The sequence below is a fragment of the Oncorhynchus nerka genome, unplaced genomic scaffold, assembly GCF_034236695.1.
Source record: "Oncorhynchus nerka isolate Pitt River unplaced genomic scaffold, Oner_Uvic_2.0 unplaced_scaffold_686, whole genome shotgun sequence".
NCBI lineage: Eukaryota > Metazoa > Chordata > Actinopteri > Salmoniformes > Salmonidae > Oncorhynchus > Oncorhynchus nerka.
Genome location: NW_027040477.1, coordinates 288300 through 304636, shown reverse-complemented (window position 1 = coordinate 304636; position 16337 = coordinate 288300). Strand labels below are relative to the sequence as shown.

Sequence of the window (16337 nt, the reverse complement as noted above, 5' to 3'; positions counted from 1 at the left end):
TTAACCCTCCTCTCTTCACTAGATGGACAGTAACTTTAGTGTTTAACCCCTCCTCTCTTCACTAGATGGACGGTAACTTTAGTGTTTAACCCTCCTCTCTTCACTAGATGGACGGTAACTTTAGTGTTTAACCCCTCCTCTCTACACTAGATGGACGGTAACTTTAGTGTTTAACCCCTCCTCTCTTCACTAGATGGACAGTAACTTTAGTGTTTAACCCCTCCTCTCTTCACTAGATGGACGGTAACTTTAGTGTTTAACCCCTCCTCTCTTCACTAGATGGACGGTAACTTTAGTGTTTAACCCTCCTCTCTTCACTAGATGGACAGTAACTTTAGTGTTTAACCCTCCTCTCTTCACTAGATGGACAGTAACTTTAGTGTTTAACCCTCCTCTCTTCACTAGATGGACGGTAACTTTAGTGTTTAACCCCTCCTCTCTTCACTAGATGGACGGTAACTTTAGTGTTTAACCCCTCCCTCTCTTCACTAGATGGACGGTAACTTTAGTGTTTAACCCCTCCTCTCTTCACTAGATGGACGGTAACTTTAGTGTTTAACCCCTCCTCTCTTCACTAGATGGATGGTAACTTTAGTGTTTAACCCTCCTCTCTTCACTAGATGGACGGTAACTTTAGTGTTTAACCCCTCCTCTCTTCACTAGATGGACAGTAACTTTAGTGTTTAACCCCTCCTCTCTTCACTAGATGGACGGTAACTTTAGTGTTTAACCTCCTCTCTTCACTAGATGGACGGTAACTTTAGTGTTTAACCCCTCCTCTCTTCACTAGATGGACGGTAACTTTAGTGTTTAACCCCTCCTCTCTTCACTAGATGGACGGTAACTTTAGTGTTTAACCCCTCCTCTCTTCACTAGATGGACGGTAACTTTAGTGTTTTACCCTCCTCTCTACACTAGATGGACAGTAACTTTAGTGTTTAACCCCTCCTCTCTTCACTAGATGGACAGTAACTTTAGTGTTTAACCCCTCCTCTCTTCACTAGATGGACGGTAACTTTAGTGTTTAACCCCTCCTCTCTTCACTAGATGGACGGTAACTTTAGTGTTTAACCCCTCCTCTCTACACTAGATGGACGGTAACTTTAGTGTTTAACCCCTCCTCTCTTCACTAGATGGACAGTAACTTTAGTGTTTAACCCCTCCTCTCTTCACTAGATGGACGGTAACTTTAGTGTTTAACCCCTCCTCTCTTCACTAGATGGACGGTAACTTTAGTGTTTAACCCTCCCTCTCTTCCCCTCCTCTCTTCACTAGATGGACAGTAACTTTAGTGTTTAACCCCTCTCTCTTCACTAGATGGACAGTAACTTTAGTGTTTAACCCCTCTCTCTTCACTAGATGGACGGTAACTTTAGTGTTTAACCCCCCTCTCTTCACTAGATGGACGGTAACTTTAGTGTTTAACCCCTCCTCTCTTCACTAGATGGACGGTAACTTTAGTGTTTAACCCCTCCTCTCTTCACTAGATGGACGGTAACTTTAGTGTTTAACCTCCTCTCTTCACTAGATGGACGGTAACTTTAGTGTTTAACCCCTCCTCTCTTCACTAGATGGACGGTAACTTTAGTGTTTAACCCCTCCTCTCTTCACTAGATGGACGGTAACTTTAGTGTTTAACCCCTCCTCTCTTCACTAGATGGACGGTAACTTTAGTGTTTAACCCCTCCTCTCTACACTAGATGGACGGTAACTTTAGTGTTTAACCCCTCCTCTCTTCACTAGATGGACGGTAACTTTAGTGTTTAACCCCTCCTCTCTTCACTAGATGGACGGTAACTTTAGTGTTTAACACCTCCTCTCTTCACTAGATGGACGGTAACTTTAGTGTTTAACCCCTCCTCTCTTCACTAGATGGACAGTAACTTTAGTGTTTAACACCTCCTCTCTTCACTAGATGGACGGTAACTTTAGTGTTTAACCTCTCCTCTCTTCACTAGATGGACGGTAACTTTAGTGTTTAACCCCTCCTCTCTTCACTAGATGGACGGTAACTTTAGTGTTTAACCCCTCCTCTCTTCACTAGATGGACGGTAACTTTAGTGTTTAACCCCTCCTCTCTTCACTAGATGGACGGTAACTTTAGTGTTTAACCCTCCTCTCTTCACTAGATGGACGGTAACTTTAGTGTTTAACCCCTCCTCTCTTCACTAGATGGACAGTAACTTTAGTGTTTAACCCTCCTCTCTTCACTAGATGGACGGTAACTTTAGTGTTTAACCCCTCCTCTCTTCACTAGATGGACGGTAACTTTAGTGTTTAACCCCTCCTCTCTTCACTAGATGGACGGTAACTTTAGTGTTTAACCCCTCCTCTCTTCACTAGATGGACGGTAACTTTAGTGTTTAACCCCTCCTCTCTTCACTAGATGGACAGTAACTTTAGTGTTTAACCCCTCCTCTCTTCACTAGATGGACGGTAACTTTAGTGTTTAACCCCTCCTCTCTTCACTAGATGGACGGTAACTTTAGTGTTTAACCCCTCCTCTCTTCACTAGATGGACGGTAACTTTAGTGTTTAACCCCTCCTCTCTTCACTAGATGGACGGTAACTTTAGTGTTTAACCCCTCCTCTCTTCACTAGATGGACGGTAACTTTAGTGTTTAACCCCTCCTCTTCACTAGATGGACGGTAACTTTAGTGTTTAACCCTCCTCTCTTCACTAGATGGACTTTAGTGTAACTTTAGTGTTTAACCCCTCCTCTCTTCACTAGATGGAAGGTAACTTTAGTGTTTAACCCCTCCTCTCTTCACTAGATGGATGGTAACTTTAGTGTTTAACCCCTCTGTGTCCAAGGACCAAACTTTTGAATATTATTTTCGGTGCACCTCAAGTAGGCTGGAAACATGACATTTACAACAACGTTTTTTTCTGATAACTAGTTCATTGCATCCGCCATGGAGCCCAGTTTCATAATATTATGTTATGTTATATAGTAATCCCTACAAAACAGGCCTTATTTTAGGTCATTCTTCTTCCTGCCAGCTCCTATTAGTTCTATTGAGCTCCGTGGAATCAACTCACCTTCTGAACGTTCTATTCCCAGCTCATTGTTCTGCGTCACAATGGAGGCTTCACTATTGTATCAATGACACCTGCCGGCATTAAGCTTGAACGCTGACGTCAGGTTACTTATTATCAACAGGGTTACAGCTAGTTGGTGAGCGTGATCACTGTTCGCCTGGATACACGTTGTGGTGACCCACAGTGCTAAACCTTAAACATTTTCTGGTCATTACCATATTCGTTTTCAGAAAAACGTATACCACCTCACTAAAACGTATGTCCCTGTCCTCTTTTTCAAGATAAGGCCAATTTAAACAGCCAGAAGACATTTTTTAAATTAAGAAACATCACTTTTTTTGATGACTTGTTTCTAAATGGCTGCTGGGTAATTTGATAAGCATCGAAATGTTCGTTCGTAGACATCGGATTGAGTGAAAGCTGCGCAGTTTCACTGTGTTAGAAAACAAATGGACAGGTGTAGCTCACTGATTTGTAGATCTGATGCAGTTGCTACCTCAGATTATGAGCCTATCAGGTGTCGTGAATGAGATATGTAATACCCACAGAAGGCCACAGGGAGGAGCAAGAGAGCTATAAACCCAATATCAAATGTATTTATAAAGCCTTTTACATCAGCAGATGTCACAAAGAGCCTAAACCTATAATCAAACAATCCAAATCAAACTGTTTTTTTTATAAAGCCCTTTTTACATCAGCATCTAACCCTACGTATGACCTATTTTAGCATTAACCTAAACCCTAATTATTTTAGAAACTGTTTTAGTAATAATATTATGTTAGTAAATACCATTATAGTACTAAATAGCACTGATTATTTTGTTAATCAAAACCTGTCTCAGCATTTTGCTGTTTTTGTTTTGTTATTTTATTATATTTATTATTTCAAGGCAGAACACTTGATCAACAAGCCACTTGTTTTATTTTTCAAATGTGGTTTGAACTGGTGACCTGAAACCTCTATGTGAAAGTCTAGCAATTGGCGGGTGAAAGATGGGGCAGGTTAGAGATCTAAGGAATTAATGAGAAAAATACACTTTATTTCTCAGCAGCCCCACCAATGTCTGTATGTGAATTAACAACTTTAATTGCTAAATGTTTATTGAGCAAATACCATGAAGCATCAAGTTATAGTGTACAGCAGGAAATGATGAACCATGTGATTTGTGTTATAGGCTACAAGCCATCTGATGGACCATTAGACAACTAATGTCATTTGCAGGAATATGATGGCTGAACATTTTAGAAACTGCAATACCAATGTCTGTATTTGAATTAATAACTTTTAATTGCAAAATTTCCAATAGATGGGAGCATATGACCACAAAGCATCAGTTATAGTCTACAAGCAGCAATATGATGGACATAAAATAGCAGCAACCACAGCCTATATGTCCCATTATTTTCTAAAATGGTCTCATGACTTTAGTTAGCTATATACCCTGTGTTGCTTTTGGTGGAGAAAAAAAGTGACTATAGCAGGTATTGAACCCCGGGTAAATAATCACTAGTCAGAACCTCAACCTCAGTAGACATTCATTATAAAGATCATCTTAATATCTGATATTGTGAGTTAACAACCTTGGAATAGAAAAGACAGAGTGCGACTTCCAGCCCGCCAATAAATTACATCTTGCAACCCTAGCAGTTAGCAAATAGCACATTTTCCACCTGGATTCGAACCAGCCACCTTTAGGCCACAGGTCCAACTCCTTAGCCACTGGGTGAGAACCTGAGTTAATCTTGGGGAATAAGCATGAGTTAATCTACCAAAATGAAGACAAAATGCTTTAGAAACACACATGGTATCACTTGTTATTCATAATTATTTTACATAAATTATTGCCAAAAGCACAAGACATATATTATTAATGGATTGATCATATCAAATATCAAAACATTATTTTAACTACTCAAAGCAATTACATGTGGCGCAGGAACCACTGACTCACTGCATTATTCTATAGTATTATCAAGACACCTGCTGTTAACTCTTAACTACTTAGGACACCTGCTGTTAACTCTTAACTACTTAGGACACCTGCTGTTAACTCTTAACTACTTAGGACACCTGCTGTTAACTCTTAACTACTCAGGACACCTGCTGTTAACTCTTAACTACTTAGGACACCTGCTGTTAACTCTTAACTACTTAGGACACCTGCTGTTAACTCTTAACTACTTAAGACAGCTCACCAGGTGTCCTAAATATCTGCCGACTAGGTGGGACTAGAGACTTCATGCATAGCTTTAATTTATACCCATAAGTGTAAAATGTCTTTATTCTCAGCACTTAAATGACTCATTTTCTCCTCTGAGACACTTTGGCGATATGGACCCAGATCTCAACATATTGTTATAAAAAAACATAGAATGTTTGTTAAACATAATAATAAATAATTCATATTACTAATGTAACCCACTGTAAAGACTGGGTTCAGTTGATTGTGTTGCACTGCTCATGTCCGCGTTCTGGAACTGTCCGCGTCCCCGAACAGAACTGTCCGCGTCCCCGTACAGAACAGTCCTCGTCCCCGTACAGAACTGTCCACGTCCCCGTACAGAACAGTCCTCGTCCCCGTACAGAACTGTCCGCGTCCCCGTACAGAACCGTCCGCGTCCCCGTACAGAACTGTCCGCGTCCCCGTACAGAACAGTCCTCGTCCCCGTACAGAACTGTCCGCGTCCCCGTACAGAACAGTCCTCGTCCCCGTACAGAACTGTCCGCGTCCCCGTACAGAACAGTCCTCGTCCCCGTACAGAACTGTCCACGTCCCCGTACAGAACTGTCCGAGTCCACGTTCAGTGTGGCGCCAAGCATATTGTCCGGTTACGCGCAGAGTGGACTGAGGTGATCTTGGGGAATAACTATGTTTGTTACACTGTTGACACACCAAAGTTTATTGTTCAATTAGCATTTTTCTTTACGTTCAGGGACAGTATGAGTGTAGCCAGATCCTTTTCACTCTCTATCCTTGTTTCATTTTGTGGTTCACCGGATTCATCATCGAGACGAGAGACAGACGAACGACCTGCTAGCTAGTAGGTACAGCTCGGTAAATTAGCTAGCTACTCTACCAGCAGCATCCTAGTTATCCTAGCTAGTCGGTACAGCTCGGTAATCTAGCTAGCTACTCTACCAGCAGCATCCTAGTTACCATAGCTACCACTACATCATCACCGGCTGACGGTAACTTTAGTGTTTAAACCCTCTGTGTCCAAGGACCGAACTTTTGAATATTATTTTCAGGGCGCCTCAATAGCAGGTATTGAACCCCGGGGAAATAATCACTAGTCAGAACCTCAACCTCAGTATACATTCATTATAAAAATCATCTTAATATCTGATATTGTGAGTAAACAACCTCGAGATGCGTCTTCCAGCCCTCCAATAAATTACATAATTCAACCCTCCCGGTTAGTAAATTTACCTCAACATGCCCCCGGAGAAGGCAGAGTAAGGACACCAGCCTTTTAGCGGGGCTGACAGACTGACTACAACGCTCGCGTCGCTAAATTAATCTCGTTATTAAAAATGACACACGGCTCTCGCGCTGCAACGAGCGTCTAGAAGTCAGTTCTATTTGTGACGCAGTTCGCGCTGCATCTCCTCATTGGTTTATAGAAGCAGGTACCCACGTGCCATCTCCTCATTGGTTTATAGAAGCAGGTACCCACGTGCCATCTCCTCATTGGTTTATAGAAGCAGGTACCCACGTGCCATCTCCTCATTGGTTTATAGAAGCAGGTACCCACGTGGCATCTCCTCATTTAGCAAAAAAACATAACTTAACATAAACTTAACTTCTTTAAAAAATAAAAGCTAATTTACGAACATTCCTAAAAATGGATATATAGCTTTTTGGAATGAAACTCTTCTTATGTTTCCCCATCTGAGCTCAGAGTAGATGAGAGATGTAATGTTTGTCTCTGCTGTGTTGAAGACCAATCAGGCAGGAGAGACCAGCCTCCCCTGTTCCCAGCTGTGTGTCCATGAAGAGTGACCGGTCTATGGGTCGTCCTATACACTTTAGAGAGGGAGACTTTTCTACTGAACAAAGGTAAGAATAACTCATGGGTCCTGGTCAGTGAGTTAAACAACACTGTCTCTAGTAATTTCTCCTCCCATTTTCCCATTTATTGTTGTTGTTTTCATAATCCATAGGCTCATCCTTTTGTCCATTCTCATAGTCCTAAAACAATATTAAACAAACACAACATTCCCTCCCTGGGTGTGTGTGTGTGTGTGTGTGTGTGTGTGTGTGTGTGTGTGTGTGTGTGTGTGTGTGTGTGTGTGTGTGTGTGTGTGTGTGGATGTGTGTGAGTGGCACTCCCTGTGTGTGCACTCCTCTCTGCTGATTTTCTAGTCACTTATACCACTACCTACATGTACATATTATCTCAATTATAGCCTCATTATTACCTCAACTACCTGGTACCCTGCACATTGACTCAGTACTGGTACTCCTTATAGCCTCATTATTACCTCAACTACCTGGTAGGCCTGGACATTGACTCAGTTCTGGTACTCCTTATAGTTTCATTATTACCTCAACTACCTGGTACCCTGCACATTGACTCAGTACTGGTACTTCTTATAGTCTCATTATTACCTCAACTACCTGGTACCCTGCACATTGACTCAGTACTGGTACTCCTTATAGTCTCATTATTACCTCAACTACCTGGTACCCTGCACATTTCTCCTCTCCCATTTTCCCATTTATTGTTGTTGTTTTCATAATCCATAGCCTCATCCTTTTGTCCATTTTCATAGTCCTAAAACAATGTATGTGTGTGTGTGTGTGTGTGTGTGTGTGTGTGTGTGTGTGTGTGTACTCCCTGGATGAGGAGATGTAACCTCATGTTTTGTCCACAGAAACCAACAGGAGAGATCAGAGTCAGAGATTCTCAGTGGTCAGTCTTCCCAGAGTCATCAAACAGACCTGGCCTCCATATTCAGTGTATGTGGTCCTGTTATGTACAGTTGTTTTTGTTTACCTCAAGTAAAGTTGATCTGTCAATCATTCATTAATGTGTTAATGAGAAAGCATTTATTCTCTTGCTTAACTTATTTACTTTATTAATTTCAGATGCTTGAAGAGAAAATTATGACATTTGTGAAGAACGAGCTGAAGATGTTCAAGAGGATTCTTAGTCCAGAACTCCCAGAAGGCTTTGAGAGTCAGAATCAGGATAAGGAAGTGGTGGATGCTGAAGGTGAGAAGCAGGAGAGCAGTGCCAGAGAGGGGGCTCTGAAGATCACACTGCACATCCTGAGGAAAATGAACCAGAAGGAGCTTGCTGACACACTGGAGAAATGTAAGATCTGTCTGCCTCATGTTGAATGCTGATTCATAACATTTAAAAGCTGTAGCTAAAGTACAGATAAAGTAGCTGTGTAACTCAATGATATTGTAGCAGCCTTAACACAACACCTAGTGACCTCATCAAGTAGCAGCAGGGATGTGTTGTGGTGATTCATTTAGAGAGAGAGAACATTAATAATACCATCAATAATACCAATAATAATATAATCAGTCACACCAGTCTGTAATGCATTATGAAAACATTTACACATTTATACAGTCAGTTAAGAGAATAAATTATTGTAAAACTTTATAACAGTCCTTCAATACTGTAGACATTAAAACAGACGTAATATTAATATCCTCTGTGTTATTTCTTCATTCAGATGAGCTTGCTGTGATTTGCCAACGTAAACTCAAATCTAATCTAAAGAAGAAGTTTCAATGTGTATTTGAGGGGATCGCTAAACAAGGAAACCCAACACTTCTCAATAAGATCTACACAGAGCTCTACATCACAGAGGGTGGAACAGGAGAGGTCAACAATGAACATGAGCTGAGACAGATTGAGACAACAACCAGGAAACAAGCAACACCAGAGACTGCAATCAAATGTAACGACATCTTCAAATCCTTAACTGGACAGGACAAACGTATCAGAACTGTGCTGACAAAGGGAGTCGCTGGCATTGGAAAAACAGTCTCTGTGCAGAAGTTCATTCTGGACTGGGCTGAAGGAAAAGCAAATCAGGATGTCCAATTTGTATTTTCATTCCCTTTTCGGGAGCTGAATTTGATGAAAGAGGACAAACACACTTTCATTGAACTTCTTAATCACTTCTCAATGGAAACCAAACAATCAGGAATCTCCAACTACAACAAGTACAAAGTTCTGTTCATCTTTGATGGTCTGGATGAGTGCCGACTGCCCCTAGACTTCCAGAAGAACAAGATCTGTTGGGACGTCACAGAGTCAACCTCAGTGGATGTTCTGCTGACAAATCTCATCAAGGGAAATCTGCTTCCCTCTGCTCTCCTCTGGATAACTACCCGACCTGCAGCAGCCATTAAGATCCTTTCAGGGTGTGTTGACCAGGTGACAGAGGTACGAGGGTTCAATGACCCACAGAAGGAGGAGTACTTCAGGAAGAGATTCAGTGATGAGGACCTGGCCAGCAGAATCATCTCACACATAAAGACATCAAGGAGCCTCCACATCATGTGCCACGTTCCAGTCTTCTGTTGGATTTCTGCAATAGTCCTTGAACACATGCTGAAACATAAGAGAGAAGAGATGCCCAAGACTCTGACTGAGATGTACACACACCTTGTGGTGTTTCATACCAAACAGAAGAATGAAAAGTATCTTGGGAAAGAAGAGACAGGTCCACACTGGAATGAAGAGAGCATTCTGTCACTGGGAAAACTGGCTTTTCAACAGCTTGTGAATGGCAATCTGATTTTCTATGAAGAAGACCTGAAGGAGGCTGGCATTGATGTTAATGAAGCCTCAGTGTACTCAGGATTGTGCACACAGCTCTTTAAAGAGGAATGTGGGCTGTACCAGGACAAGGTGTACTGCTTTGTTCATCTGAGCATTCAGGAGTTTCTGGCTGCTGTATATGTGTTCCTGTCATTCATCAACAACAATGAGAATCTAATGGCCAAACCTCAATCAAAGTCCAGTATCTTTTCTTGGCTGTTCAGAGACAAGCCTGAAGTTACTGTCTACAAGAGTGCTGTGGATAAAGCCTTACAAAGTGAGACAGGAAACCTAGACCTTTTCCTCCGCTTCCTTCTGGGCCTCTCACTGGAGTCCAATCAGAAGCACTTACGAGGTCTACTGACAAAGACAAGAAGCAGCTCACAGAGCCATGAAGAAACAGTCAAGTACATCAAGAAGAAGATCGGGGAGAATCCCTCTCCAGAGAGGTGCATCAATCTGTTCCACTGTCTGAATGAACTGAATGACCATTCTCTAGTGGAGGAGATCCAAAGATACCTGAGATCAGGAAGTCTCTCAAAACCCAACCTGTCACCTGCACAGTGGTCAGCTCTGGTCTTTGTGTTGCTGACTTCAGAAAAGGAGCTGGATGTGTTTGACCTGAAGAAATACTCCAGATCAGAGGAAGGTCTTCTGAGGCTGCTGCCAGTGGTCAAAGCCTCCAGAGCTGTTCTGTGAGTAAATAAAATGACATTTAAGAACTAATCATCAGGAAGAAATATTCAGTTTAGAGAAAAATATTTATTATAATATGTGTATAATATTATATTGTAAAACATATTGAATAAATTCATTGATTTTCACATTAGTATAACAATATGACCATACAATTCTAGGAGACGGAAGATGAATCTATATGTTGTTTGGGAAAATAAACCAAATGCATCTGCCATTGTCCTTCTACACTACTGGTGTTAAATTAACAGTGTGTTTGTGAAGTCATGATGATCTCTTTGTCAGGCTGTCAGGCTGTGGAGTCACAGAGGAAGGCTGTGCTTCTCTGGTCTCAGCTCTGAGGTCAAACCCCTCACACCTGAGAGAGCTGGACCTGAGTAACAATGACCTGAAGGATTCAGGAGTGAAGCTGCTCTCTGCTGGACTGGGGAATCCCCACTGTAAACTGGAGACTCTGAGGTCAGTATTATCAGATATGAAAGCACTTTATTTATGTAGTTCTCCCATTTGAAAAGTCGTAATTATTCGGATATATTCACTTATAGTGTATTAAAGTAGTCATACGTTTAGTATTTGGTCCTATATTCTATGCCTGCAGTGATTACATCAAGCTTGTGATTCTACTAACTTGTTGAATTCATTTGCAGTTTGTCTTGGTTGTGTTTTGGATGTTTTTCCTAATAGAAACTGAATGGTGAATAATGTCCTGTCATTTTGGAGTCACTTCACTTGTATTGTCAGTAAGAATAGAAGATGTTTCTGAACACTTCTACATTCATGTGGATGTTACCATGATTATGAATAATCAGGAATGAATCGTTAATGATGATGAATGAGAAAGTTACAGAGGCACAAAGATAAGTCCCCCTCTGTTATTGGTAATGGTGAGAGGTTAGCATGTTTTGTTGTAGCCTCTGTTATTGGTAATGGTGAGAGGTTAGTATGTTTTGTTGTAGCCTCTGTTATTGGTAATGGTGAGAGGTTAGCATGTTTTGTTGTAGCCTCTGTTATTGGTAATGGTGAGAGGTTAGTATGTTTTGTTGTAGTCTCTGTTATTGGTAATGGTGAGAGGTTAGCATGTTTTGTTGTAGCCTCTGTTATTGGTAATGGTGAGAGGTTAGTATGTTTTGTTGTAGTCTCTGTTATTGGTAATGGTGAGAGGTTAGTATGTGTTGTTGGAGCCTCTGTTATTGGTAATGGTGAGAGGTTAGTATGTTTTGTTGTAGTCTCTGTTATTGGTAATGGTGAGAGGTTAGCATGTTTTGTTGTAGCCTCTGTTATTGGTAATGGTGAGAGGTTAGTATGTTTTGTTGTAGTCTCTGTTATTGGTAATGGTGAGAGGTTAGCATGTTTTGTTGTAGCCTCTGTTATTGGTAATGGTGAGAGGTTAGCATGTTTTGTTGTAGACTCTGTTATTGGTAATGGTGAGAGGTTAGCATGTTTTGTTGTAGCCTCTGTTATTGGTAATGGTGAGAGGTTAACATGTTTTGTTGTAGCCTCTGTTATTGGTAATGGTGAGAGGTTAACATGTTTTGTTGTAGCCTCTGTTATTGGTAATGGTGAGAGGTTAGCATGTTTTGTTGTAGTCTCTGTTATTGGTAATGGTGAGAGGTTAGCATGTTTTGTTGTAGCCTCTGTTATTGGTAATGGTGAGAGGTTAGCATGTTTTGTTGTAGACTCTGTTATTGGTAATGGTGAGAGGTTAGCATGTTTTGTTGTAGCCTCTGTTATTGGTAATGGTGAGAGGTTAACATGTTTTGTTGTAGCCTCTGTTATTGGTAATGGTGAGAGGTTAACATGTTTTGTTGTAGCCTCTGTTATTGGTAATGGTGAGAGGTTAGCATGTTTTGTTGTAGCCTCTGTTATTGGTAATGGTGAGAGGTTAGTATGTTTTGTTGTAGCCTCTGTTATTGGTAATGGTGAGAGGTTAGTATGTTTTGTTGTAGCCTCTGTTATTGGTAATGGTGAGAGGTTAGCATGTTTTGTTGTAGCCTCTGTTATTGGTAATGGTGAGAGGTTAGCATGTTTTGTTGTAGCCTCTGTTATTGGTAATGGTCAGAGATTAGCATGTTTTGTTGTAGCCTCTGTAACTTTCTCACTAATTATTATTCATGATTCATTCATGATCTTTCTCAGTCACAGGCTTGATGTTGTCATTGTGTTCGAGGAATATGGGACCAGATATACTTTTGACTGATTTAATACACTTTAAGTGTCAGAATACTTATGACTTCTTCAAATAGAGGACTAGATACATAAAATGCTTTAATTTTTCTAAACGTTGAAACAGAAATGTATTAAAATACCCTTAAATAAATACTCTTAAAATATCCTCAAATGAAAGGTGACATTATATACTGTCACCTCATATGAAACATTTGATCTGAAATCCAAAATGTTGGAGAATAGAGACACATTTAAAATGTCAGCTTCACTGTCAAAATAGATATGGTGTGGACTGTATACTCAATACAATCTAAATCTGATACCTCACTGTCTAAATAGATATGGTGTGGACTGTATACTCAATACAATCTAAATCTGATACCTCACTGTCTAAATAGATATGGTGTGGACTGTATACTCAATACAATCTAAATCTGATACCTCACTGTCTAAATAGATATGGTGTGGACTGTATACTCAATACAATCTAAATCTGATACCTCACTGTCTAAATAGATATGGTGTGGACTGTATACTCAATACAATCTAAATCTGATACCTCACTGTCTAAATAGATATGGTGTGGACTGTATACTCAATACAATCTAAATCTGATACCTCACTGTCTAAATAGATATGGTGTGGACTGTATACTCAATACAATCTAAATCTGATACCTCACTGTCTAAATAGATATGGTGTGGACTGTATACTCAATACAATCTAAATCTGATACCTCACTGTCTAAATAGATATGGTGTGGACTGTATACTCAATAAACAACTGTCTAAATAAATGGACTGATACCTCACTGTCTAAATAGATATGGTGTGGACTGTATACTCAATACAATCTAAATCTGATACCTCACTGTCTGTCTTCTGACTGATACTGCTTTTTAAACTGGTCTGGTCAGTCTACTATAATATTTGTACTATACATGTTTCTATCTGGAGGCAATACTTTGATCATTTATATTAATGATACATTCATTCATGTCAGGTTTCAGTTCAATATATATGATCATTTGTTAATTCATTCATTTTCTTCTACTTTGATAATGTGTCCTTTCTAATAATGAACCATTAATTTATGAATAGATATGGAAGGTTTCAGGACACTGATATATCTGAATATGTTGAAAAAAATATACTGCCACTATTTTCACAACCAAAGAATATCAGTGTGGTTTTAATATGATTTGACTCTTTGCAGGCTGTCAGGCTGTCTAGTCACAGAGGAAGGCTGTGCTTCTCTGGTCTCAGCTCTGAGGTCAAACCCCTCACACCTGAGAGAGCTGGACCTGAGCTACAATCACCCAGGAGACTCAGGAGTCAGACTGCTCTTTGCTGGACTGGAGGATCCACACTGCAGACTGGAGAAACTCAAGTATGTGTGAGACACACACAACGCTGAAGATACACGTGGCATATAACTTTGTCCAAGTAAACACTCTACATACATGAGATATATGTTACTGTGTGTGTGTGTGTGTGTGTGTGTGTGTGTGTGTGTGTGTGTGTGTGTGTATCCCTCAATGACTGTCTGTTCTTCTGCTTACCGCTACAGTGTGGAACATGGTGGAGAGAACAGAATGAAACCTGGACTTAGAAAATGTGAGTGTTGACTGTTGTGAAGAATATGACTAAGAATAAGTCTTCATTCAAGTTAAGTCAAAGTCAAAGACCACCATCATTACTTACTTGGTCATATTAAATATCAGCTGTAGTTCTACAGAAGCAGAAATCAGGGACACCAACGTTTACAAAGAGTTGATTTGACAATGTGTGTGTGTGTGTCTGTGTGTGTGTGTGTGTGTGTGTAATTAATGGGAATCAGTGTGTTTTATATTACCATACAGTATAACATATGATCATTCAACAAGTCTCAAGTTACCTTAACTTCTCCTTTTGATACCTAGAAACAGTTAAACATTCTAATGTGAATGATGATGATTTCTAATATTGTGTCTGGTTTCATCCATCAGATGTCTGTGATCTCACACTGGACCTAAACACAGTAAACAGACTCCTCTCTCTGTCTGAGGAGAACAGAAAGGTGACATGGAGGATAGAGAAGCAGCCGTATCCTGATCACCCAGAGAGATTTAAGGGCTATGAACAGGTGCTGTGTAGAGAGGGTCTGACTGGGCGCTGTTACTGGGAGGTAGAGTGGAGTGGGAGAGGGGCTGATATAGGAGTGACATATAAAGGAATCAGCAGGAGAGGAGGGGGTGATGACTGTTGTCTTGGATGGAATGACAAGTCCTGGAGTCTGAACTGCTCTGACAACAGTTACATTGCCTGGCACAATAGTCATCTCACTACCATAGACGTCCCCTCCTCCAGCTCCCACAGAGTAGGAGTGTATCTGGACTGGCCAGCCGGCACTCTGTCCTTCTATAGAGCCTCCTCTGACACACTGACCCACCTGATCACATTCACCTCCACATTCACTGAGCCCCTCTATCCAGGGTTTGGGGTTTATTATGAATCCTCAGTATCTCTGTGTCAGTGATACACACACACACCTGGACACACACACACACACACTGGACAAACACACACTGAACACACACTGGACAAACACACACTCACACGCTGGACACAGACACACACACACACTGGACACACACACACTGGACACAGACACACACACACTGGACACACACACACGCTGGACACAGACACACGCACACACACACACTGGACACAGACACACACACACACACTGGACACAGACACAAACACACGCTGGACACACACACACTGGACACACTCACACTGGACACACACACACACGCTGGACACATACACACTGGACTCACAGACACACACACACTGGACTCACAGACACACTGGACACACACACACACACACTGAACACACACACACTGGACAAACACACACTTGACAAACACACACACACACACACACACACTGGATACACACACTAGATACACACACACACACACACTAGATACACACACACACACACTGGACACACACACACACACACACACACTCACACTGGATACACACACACACAGAACACACACACACACTGAACACAAACACACACACACACACACACACACTGAACACACACACACACTGGACATACACACTGGACACACACACAAACACACACTGGACAAACACACACACACACACACAGCGGACATACACACCAGACACACACACTGGACACACACACTGAACACACACACACACCAGACACACACACTGGACAAATGCACACACACACACTGAACACACACTGGACAAACACACACTCACACGCTGGACACAGACACACACACACACGTTGGACACAGACACACACACACACTGGACACACACACACACACTGGACACAGACACACGCACACACACACGCTGGACACAGACACACACACACACACTGGACACAGACACAAACACACACTGGACACACTCACACTGGACACACACACACACGCTGGACACACTCACACACGCTGGACACACTCACACACGCTGGACACACACACACTGGACACACTCACACTGGAAACACACACACACACTGGACACACACACACTGGACACACACACACACACTGGACACAATCACACGGGACACACACACACACGCTGAA

The 16337-nt window shown here is 41.4% G+C and overlaps 2 protein-coding genes across 2 annotated transcripts in view; one reads left to right on the top strand and one right to left on the bottom strand.

The window, feature by feature from the left end:
* LOC135571225 (NLR family CARD domain-containing protein 3-like) overlaps positions 1 to 16337 on the bottom strand; it is a 136500-nt gene that overhangs the window by 96285 nt on the left and 23878 nt on the right. The window lies entirely within an intron of this gene.
* On the top strand, positions 6991 to 15297 carry LOC135571227 (NLR family CARD domain-containing protein 3-like). The gene is made up of 8 exons (XM_065017012.1): positions 6991 to 7104; positions 7923 to 8007; positions 8137 to 8365; positions 8739 to 10530; positions 10817 to 10990; positions 13913 to 14086; positions 14267 to 14313; positions 14685 to 15297. Exons 1-8 carry the CDS (start codon positions 7037 to 7039, stop codon positions 15212 to 15214), a joined length of 3099 nt encoding a protein of 1032 aa, XP_064873084.1. The 5' UTR covers positions 6991 to 7036; the 3' UTR covers positions 15215 to 15297.

What these genes read in the sequence shown, in the direction of transcription:
- LOC135571227 (XM_065017012.1), top strand. Translation starts at nt 7,037, where the DNA reads ATGAAGAGTGACCGGTCTATGGGTCGTCCTATACACTTTAGAGAGGGA. An exon ending in TGCTGACACACTGGAGAAAT is followed by an intron (nt 8,366 to 8,738) that starts GTAAGATCTGTC and finishes TTCTTCATTCAG; the next exon opens with ATGAGCTTGCTGTGATTTGC. An exon ending in TGCAGACTGGAGAAACTCAA is followed by an intron (nt 14,087 to 14,266) that starts GTATGTGTGAGA and finishes TTACCGCTACAG; the next exon opens with TGTGGAACATGGTGGAGAGA.